The 8,809-nt window shown below is 43.8% G+C and overlaps 1 protein-coding gene across 1 annotated transcript; it reads left to right on the top strand.

Annotated features, from left to right (window-relative positions):
• Nucleotides 1–448: 448 nt before the first annotated feature.
• On the top strand, nt 449–8,364 carry amotl2a (angiomotin like 2a). Its single transcript, XM_082189543.1, has 11 exons — nt 449–642; nt 1,266–2,056; nt 2,142–2,334; nt 3,943–4,087; nt 4,183–4,269; nt 5,705–6,000; nt 6,088–6,287; nt 6,391–6,492; nt 6,609–6,775; nt 7,264–7,437; nt 7,763–8,364. Exons 2-11 carry the CDS (start codon nt 1,332–1,334, stop codon nt 7,831–7,833), a joined length of 2,160 nt encoding a protein of 719 aa, XP_082045669.1. The 5' UTR covers nt 449–642; nt 1,266–1,331; the 3' UTR covers nt 7,834–8,364.
• Nucleotides 8,365–8,809: the final 445 nt, after the last annotated feature.

Genomic DNA, 8,809 nt, shown 5'->3' with positions numbered 1-8,809 from the left:
GTGTCGGTAGAACATCATCTCTATGTCAAAGTAACATCCAAAAAAAACTATTATTCCCCATGATTTTTGTTTACATGAAGTCATGCATTTATAGGCTTAATTGAGCGCACTGCAACTTCACAAGAAAGTGTAGTAAAGCAGAACAACAAAGGTTACAGATCTCTGCGACTTTTACTGCATTCCTCTCACCGTTGAAAACAAAAACGCCTTCCAGAAGCAGGACAAATGCGCACGGGGCTGAGAGTGAATGCAGTTCCGCTGGTCGCGCGCACTGCCCGCCCCCCTTCAACAGCGCGCTCCCCGCCCCCCTTCAGCAGCGCGCTCCGCTTGGGTCGAGCGGTTCTCCCTGCGCTCCCTGAGAGGGGGCGGGGCGAGCGAAAAGCGGAACTGCTTTTGATCCCCGAGGGACTGCAGCCTTCGCATTCCGCGCATTCCAAAGGCAGTGAACAATCGGAGCTCGGTCATTTATTAGCAGAGCCCCTCCCCTCCTGATCTCAGTCTGCTGGAGGAGCTCTCCAGACGCGCACGCAACTCAAATATACGCATGGAAATAAAAGCCGTACTCAAAGAATTTCATTAAGGATTATATCGTTAAACAGATATATCGTCCGTATTTTTTATTCGTAATGCTACTGTGATTTGGTGAGTTTTTAAAGAGTTTTAAAGTAGCTTGTTGTTTTAAACTGAGTTTTATGTCACATGCTTAGTTTCTTGATGCTTTTGATACTGTACGTGAACGATAGGGTTTTCTTTGTAGGCTGTATTTGTTAATCCAACAGTTTTTACATGAATTTGAATATTTTGATGGAATAAACTACGTAGCATTGTGGTTTAAAAAGAATGAGGAACTATAGCTCTAACATTCATAATACCCTTTTGTTTCCATGCTCACTTTGGCATGTTTAAATGTATTGCTACAGTTGTGGTTGTAAAACAAAGGTGACCCACTGGATAGGAATTTGTGTTTGTCAGAAAATAATTTTCGCAACTTTGGAAAGTTATTTGATCCTACCCCATTTTTGTTCACTTCTAATTCTTAGCAAGATTATAAACTTAAGGAGAAACACAGTGCATGGTGGGTGTTGTAGGATGGTGCCAGTGGTATTTTGGGTAAACGTGGTGTTGCTATGGGTAAAGGCAGTCAGCCTAGAAGCATGAGGAGTGAGGCACCACTCAGTGTTTGCTGTTGTAGAATGTTGCCCTATAGATGAGCAATTAAAAGGATTTGAATTTTAAGTAATTTAATTCTCTTTTTTTTTCATCAGGTTCACTGTCCAGAAAAGTCTCATAACACACTATAATTTATTGTTGTCTGCAAAACATAGACTGAAATGAGAACAGCAGAGGATTCGTCAGGCACTGTGCTGCACCGACTGATTCAAGAGCAGCTCCGTTATGGGAACCCTACTGACCCTACTCTGTTGGCCATCCAGCAGCAGGCACTGCGTGGAGGCAGCAGTGGAGGAGGTGCAGGAAGCCCTCGTTCATCTCTGGAAAGCCTAACGCAAGAGGAATCACTTTCTCCCCAGTTGTCCACCCGACAGGAGCCCCAGGGCCAAGAGCACCAGGGGGACTACCAGCATTTAGAGAGTCCAGTCTGCCACCTCTATCAACTCCACACAGAGGAGCTGCCAACTTATGAGGAAGCAAAAGCACACTCACAGTACCTGGCCTACCAGAGAGGTCAGGTAGGGCTTCAGCACTGCAGCCTGGAGACCCCCGGAATGGTTGGAGGAGCCGAGCAGGATGAGGGCATGTGGGACGTGAAGCGGGAGCATGCTCGCTCGCTCAGCGAACGCCTCTTGCAGCTCTCGTTGGAGAGGAACTATGCCCATGACAATATTCCCATGAGCTCATCGCATAGCTACCCTCAGCTCTCCAATAATCACTCTGGTCCTGTTGTGAACGAGAGGTTGATTCATGAGCCAGACCAACGTGGTCCACCCCCGGAGTACCCCTTTATGGTCAGATCCCCTGGATATATGCTTAGTCATTCACAGGAACATGGGCACTATTATAAAGAGCCCCCTCCTGCTTTCCACTCACAGCATCACAGGTACGATCAGCTATTTTTTATCACTTTATATTAGATATAGGTACATTGTGGGTGCACACTAATGGCTTATATTTATTTCTAACAGGTTATTTCCAACCCAATCTCAAGCGCCTCACCACAGCGCCCTGCCCATGTTGACCCCTGCTGGTCAGGATGTCATTGTTGGAGGATACAGCATCCCGGTGAAAAACTGCCAAATAGAGCAGCTTATTAAAGAGAATGAGAGACTGAGAGGAGAAGTTGAGAGCTACAGCGAGAAGGCGGCAAGGCTGCAGAAGGTAAGAGAGGACTCTTTGTTGCTTGTGGCTTTTTAGAAACCTCCTAGAACTGTGATATTCTTGGTATGGTGCCACATTTTGCCATAGATGCAAAGGAACCAGCTGTGGCCTTTGATTTCAATCTCTGAAATGACCTACAAAGAGTGTTGAACAAGAAATCATTGTGTCCTGGTGTCTTCTAGCTGCTGCATTCTAAAGAGATTAGCCCTCTTGCAGTGTAGGAATGTGGGAAAGGGAGAGGATCACTAGAATTTCGATGTAATTTGAAAAGGACTCATTCCTAGTGACTGAGTGAAAATTCCCAGTAACTTAATTAGCATGTGAAACACTGAATTTACCCATGCCTGCAATGCCAAACATTTTTCTGTAATGTGATAATGTCATCACTGAAATACCAGAGTGTCAAGGCAGAACAAGGAGGGAAAAAAACAAGCTTATCTTGGTGTTTGTTTTGCAAAGATTTATTGGGCATTGCGTATGCTGTGCAGTGTCATAACATAGATTGAATTTCAGTCCAGATTCATACATAGATAGTGCTTGGAATCAGAACAACTGTATCTTAAAAGAATGCCATCCTAGAACAGTTGATCATAAAGATCAAACCTTCTTCATACAGAGCGATACATTGTAAATCAGAGAACTCTAAAGGGGGGAGGCCTCTCTGGGTTGTTCTGTGGCCCTCTTTGTTGGGATTCCAATGGGATGCCAATTGGAGCAGATGTCTTGGCTCATCTCAGTGTCCGAGAATGAAGAAGGGGCTTTGCGTAGTCCACAGCTGATGGACTGGGCTGCTAAGAGCAACAACCAGACCCCACAGCTGTGGTTTCCATGACTGAATGGCCCCTTTCACTTTCACTCTTTAACAAAACCCCACATGGCACCCAGGGTCCTGCTTGTAAATTTACCAAGTAGTTTTGAAGTATAAAACCTGCAATTTATAGAAATCAGGTGTCTGATGTTGTGTAATGACAAGTTAAACCTACATGAACCTTTATTTTTTTATTTTTTTTAATGTGCTCTTTCACAAGCCATTTTCTGCGTCACAAATGCCATACAGGTGCATATAGTGTCAAGTATTGTTCCTTTCTCAGTGAATGGTATGCCTTCAAAACACACATTTCCTTTGTTCCCTGCATTTACCTTTGGCATCCCGCCCTGTGGGGAGATGAATGTGCAGACACCTGGGACTCATAAGTGTTCTTTCTGGAATGTTGATTCAATTCCCAGTCCCTGGAGAGCTCTGTGAGAGTGATTCACTTGTGGGCAAGCACCATGAAGAGCTCAGCCAAGCACATTCTTCCCCTTTTTCCCTTTCTCTTCTTTTTTTGTCTATCTGTCATCATTGCGCTCTGATCCTTGTCTTTTTATATTTAGGTGTAAGAAAGAAAGGTGAAATTCACCCAAAAATAAAAATTGTCATATACTCACCGTCATGTTGTTCCAAACAAGCATTACTTCATCCCTCCTCTGAACATAAAAGAAGATACTTGGCATAATGTCCCATCTACTCTTTTTCCTTGCAGTGAGAGTAAATGGGGATTAGGAATTGAGGAATTAATGCGAGTTAATAAATAACAGACATTAAAATGTCTTTCTCCTCTCTTTCAGCTCGAACAGGAGATTCAGAGGATATCAGAGGCATATGAGACTCTTATGAAGGGATCTGCGAAGAGAGAAGCCCTTGAGAAAACCATGAGGAACAAGCTTGAGAGTGAGATCAAGCGACTTCATGACTTCAACAGAGATCTCAGGGGTAAGATGTTTCACATAGCTGAGCTAATTGTCTTAAATATGAGCTACATGTTTAGGTATGAGGCGATAAATACTAATTGTTGACTCCCACATTAGACCGCCTGGAAACAGCCAACAAACAGAGAGCAGCCATGGAAGTTGAAGACAAGAGTCGGCATGCCTTCACCAAACTGGTTGAGCAAAGTAAGAATTCCCCTTTGCTCCTCTATAAATTATCCTTCTCCCAAATGTGTAGTCAAGCATGCAAGCAGCCCCAGCTGTTCCCACTGAGTTTTTATGTTTATGCTGTAGGCATAATAATGCATTCCTCTAACAATGCAATGCATGTTTATCATTGATGTGATTTCTGACAAAGCGTTTGGTTTGATATATTGCTTGCTACGCTGAAATGGTCCATAAGCATAGCAAGACTTTTTTAAAACAAATTAAGTGCCAGTAAATAGTTGGTTTGGTACATCCTGTAGTCTTCGTCTCAGAAAGTTGTTTTTGAAATTTGACCCAACCATTATTAACACTGTAAGTAAATGTGACCTGGATTCCTGGAATATTTTCAGGTATTTTGGGATATTCCATCCTCCTGGAATGCTTCCCAACAGCCCCCACCATTATTTCAGTCTCTGAGGCCCTAAGCGCACCCTCTTCTGATGCCCTATGCACTGGCTCTCCATTTTTGGGCATATTAGCGCTAAAGAATTCAGAGCTGTGTTAGGGTAAACTGGATTTGTTTTGCTAATCCTAATAGGGATTGTTGTTCAGCATTTTATTTGAATGATCCCCAAGAGTAGAAGTATAAAGTGATCCTTCATATTTGCATAATAAAATTAGTTTACTCCAAAAAAGAAAATGTTTGTGCAAACAAAAATTCTGAATGTTTCCTTCTGAGCCAACACATAGTTCCATGGAGGCATGTCAAAGCCACGATTTGGCATCTCTGAAGGCTTAAAAAGGTGTAGGTTATTACGCTTTATGACCTTGTGGAACATTTGCTTTACTTGTTTACTGCCTGCCTCAGAGGCATTCCAGAGATCCAGTTAGTACAAAGACGTGCCTGTGTGCGTAAGTGGATAAGAGAAAATCTGCATTCCATCCAAAGGCATTTGCTTTGGGTTGTATAATCAGCGTAGAAGCGGAATGGAAGACTAATTGCGTCTAATTTTTCTATCTCACAAGGCATTCAGAGTGACCCAAAAACAAGTGAGCTGGGCTTTAGTATATCCCTTTTCAGTATGCAAAGTCATCTTAAAGGGTTTGAGGAATTCAGCCTCCCAAATGGGAATATAGTGAATCGCTTTTGTAATCTGGGAATTCTAAAGCAAGTCTGCAGTGTAGGTCAAAGGACACGGGGAAACTCGGCCACTCCCCTGCAAACCCAGACAGACGTGTGTAAATCAAGCCTGCCTCTTTTGTTCCAGACTCTTGTGGGAAGCTTATCCCCTGAGAATTGGTTAGAATGAGACTACAGCCCAGGGAATGTTCTCGACACACCCCAGTCTTACAGCATGGTCATTCATTTTGTGGCCTGTGTAACAACTAAGCATGATGACTGAGTAGCACTACGTGTACCCTTACCCTAGTAGTGGTACATAGTTCTCACAATGTCTGTCTTTTCTGTCCATAGATGAGGATCACCTTCGAGAGCGGGAACGTCTGGAAAAAGAGCTGCAGCATCTGCGGGGCTCAGGAGAAGAATGGAAGAGGCGGCGAGAAGCCTTGGAGCAAGCGCTGATCTCCGCTCAGACACGAAATAGGCAGCTGGAAGAAGAGTTACGCAGGAAAAGAGCTTACGTGGAAAAGGTGGAGAGGATGCAGAGTGCCCTAGCGCAATTGCAGGCAGCATGCGAGAAGAGGGAGGCACTGGAGTTACGACTGAGGACCAGGCTGGAGCAGGAACTGAAGAGCCTGAGAGCACAGCAGGTAAAAAACAGGCAATATTTTATTCACCCAACTGATGTGTGAGAATCAACGTCTTGGGATCGAAAAGTAAAACTTTTTCTCTTTCAGTGGCAGTCTCATGCCCAGCAAACGAGCCCTGGGTCCTACTCGGACCTTAACGTGTCATCTCTACACCAGCAACTGAGGGAGAGGGAGGAGCAGGTTCTGGCCCTGGAAGCTGACATCACTCGCTGGGAGCAAAAGTATCTTGAGGAGAGCACGATGCGTCAGTTTGCCATGGATGCCGCTGCTACTGCTGCAGCTCAGAGGTGAGTCAAAACAAAAACAATAGATAAGCTTTGCGTCAAAGAATTGGAAATGGGAAATAACTTGACATTTTTTACTCATGTATAACTGTAATGCTCTTTCCAGGGATACCACAATCATCAACCATTCACCTCGTCATTCACCCAATAGCAGCTTCAATGAGGACCTGCCGTCCCCCAACCACAGGCATCAGGAGATGGAAAACAGGTACGTCCTCTATTATGCTTCTATCTGCAACTGGAAAGTCAGTCTATATTTGTTAGCAAAATTAAATGTTTTGTTTCCTTTAGTGTCTATGTGCTTAAAGTACTTTGTTTTATCAGGATTCGAGCACTTTATGCTCAACTTTTGGAGAAGGATGCTATTATAAAGGTCATGCAGCAGCGGTCAAGGCGAGAGCAAGGCCGACTTGAGCCGCAAGGCCTACGACCTGCTCGATCTGTTCCCTCCATCAACACGGTTGCCACACCTAGTACCAGCCGAACCAAAGGTGAGCATAGTAGCCTTAGGCCAGGGGTGTCAAATCTTGTTGCTGGATGGCCGTCTTCCTGCAGAATTTAACTTCAACCTGACTGTCTGGCCTTTTTAGTAATCTAAAGACCTTGATTAGCTGGGTTGTAGCTAAACTTTTCAGGATGTTGGGCCTCCAGGAGCAGGATTGGACTCCTTCCATAGTCCAACGCTGTGTGCCTGTGACCTATCTGAACCAAAAAAGACAACTGGCAGCTTCTTTACTTAGTGGCTATGTAATGTCGCCAAGGAAGAATGTGCTATCCGAAATAAAATGAGTGCGGCGACTAGCCGGTGTTCCTGAAATAGTTTACATCTCGTGAAACGGAATGCATTTCAGTCTCCCTCTTTTCTAGAATAGATCCTCCAGAATAGTAAAGGGAGTTTACAGGATGGCAAATGTTTGCGTGGTGATGCATATGTTTGAACCAGTAATTAAACTGCTTCCTTTTCTGTCTGCGATTTCAGGGAAGAGCCTCTCAGATGACCAGACAGCAGCCGCGTCCATGCCTCCATTGCCCCATCAGCTCTCCAAAACTCAGTGTCAAGACCGCAGCACCCAGTGTGAAGGGCCTTCAGACGAGACCAACCCTAAAGCAGCCCCTGTTGCAGCTAGATCTGCTCCACAGCCTTACATTTCTGGTGTGTAAACTTGTGTGCATAAACCCATCTTCACTCATCTCACTTCTTTATTTGGTGTCTCTGGAACAGTTTGATAAGATTTGTTGGTTGACATGACAAATCTAATATGTAGTATCAGGTGCTAAAAACAACACTTAATGGTAGAACTTCTATAATGATGGTGCATACTTGCCCTTTTGAACCAAAGTTGTTAAAGAGTAACCTGAGCACCATGTCAAAGCAACAGTTGGAGAATGAACTCAAACAAAACAGTCAAAGTTTTGTAAAGCTTGTTTGCTCTCCAGGCACTAGCCAACAAAGCTGAAGATCTTGTATTTCATTACAGATTCCACTTCTCTCAACACAACCCAGATCAGCAGCGCTGTTGAAAACGACATGGTAGAGATCCTCATCTGAAATCTGAGATGAACAGTGTTCAGCTTGATGCTGCCTTCTGCTCTTACACATTGAATATTCTCCTTGGGTCTCCGTCTGAGGACCAATCATGTCAAGAGAAGGTGTGCTTGCTTTGAGAAGGAACTCACCATTGAAGCCGGTCAGTTTTTGTATCAGGAAGTGAGAGGAACGGATGGTGGGAGTAACCTAAAACTGATCCTTGATGGAGAGCTGAGCTCTCTTGACAGTTCCTCCACACGTTAAACGAAAGTTTTTCATCTCACCTGGTTACCCAACCTGGACTGTGAGATGTATCGTCTGAATGTGAGGTACTTGGACAGTACATTACAGAGCTCCAAAAAGCTACCACAAGACTTATAAACACATTGTATATGTTGATGTTATTTTGTATTTATGATTATTGCTGCTGACTGTGTTTGAAGAGTGTTGTCAGAATGGAGTAATAGGAAGAAATATCCCACTGTTGTGAAACTTTTGTTTGTTTTTTTACTTTCCTCAAAGGAACAACCAAGGGCAGTGTTCTTTCTCTTTTTTTTTTCTTTTTTAAACAGCTAAGTATACCAACCCATGTAAGACTATATCCCACATTCCTAGATAAAATGCACAGACGAATATATCTCTAACTTTATGTACTCCACGTATAGTAGATGTGCCATTGCAACTGCTTCGTCCTGAAATATCAAGAAAAGAATAGTTTGAATTGTAGGAGGCCAAATGCAGTTTGAACTGGGAGGCCTAGGATTAGACAATTTACAGGAATAGTTGGGTAATACCTTCACTAGCACTCCCTTTGACTAAATTATCCTTACAGTTGGCGTTCTTACTATAACTGACTGACAGCGGGCGCTTCTCACTTCCTGATTTAAGTGGCGGAATGGGAAGCCTCCTTTTGGAAACAGTGGAAGGGTACATACTCTTTTAGTGACACTTAGGGTAAGTGTTACTTAGGAGGGACAGGAGCTGATGTTTCAGATGC

The sequence above is a fragment of the Leuciscus leuciscus genome (assembly GCF_965113295.1).
Source record: "Leuciscus leuciscus genome assembly, chromosome: 14".
NCBI classification, from domain to species: Eukaryota; Metazoa; Chordata; class Actinopteri; order Cypriniformes; family Leuciscidae; genus Leuciscus; species Leuciscus leuciscus.
Note: the sequence above shows the minus strand (reverse complement) of the source record. Positions and strands in the feature narration are given on the sequence as shown.

Excerpts from the sequence above, each read along its gene's own strand:
- amotl2a (XM_082189543.1), top strand. The coding sequence starts at position 1,332 with ATGAGAACAGCAGAGGATTCGTCAGGCACTGTGCTGCACCGACTGATT. Across the intron at positions 2,335-3,942 it reads AGGCGGCAAGGCTGCAGAAG|CTCGAACAGGAGATTCAGAG; the intron begins GTAAGAGAGGAC and ends CCTCTCTTTCAG. Across the intron at positions 6,776-7,263 it reads TAGTACCAGCCGAACCAAAG|GGAAGAGCCTCTCAGATGAC; the intron begins GTGAGCATAGTA and ends CTGCGATTTCAG.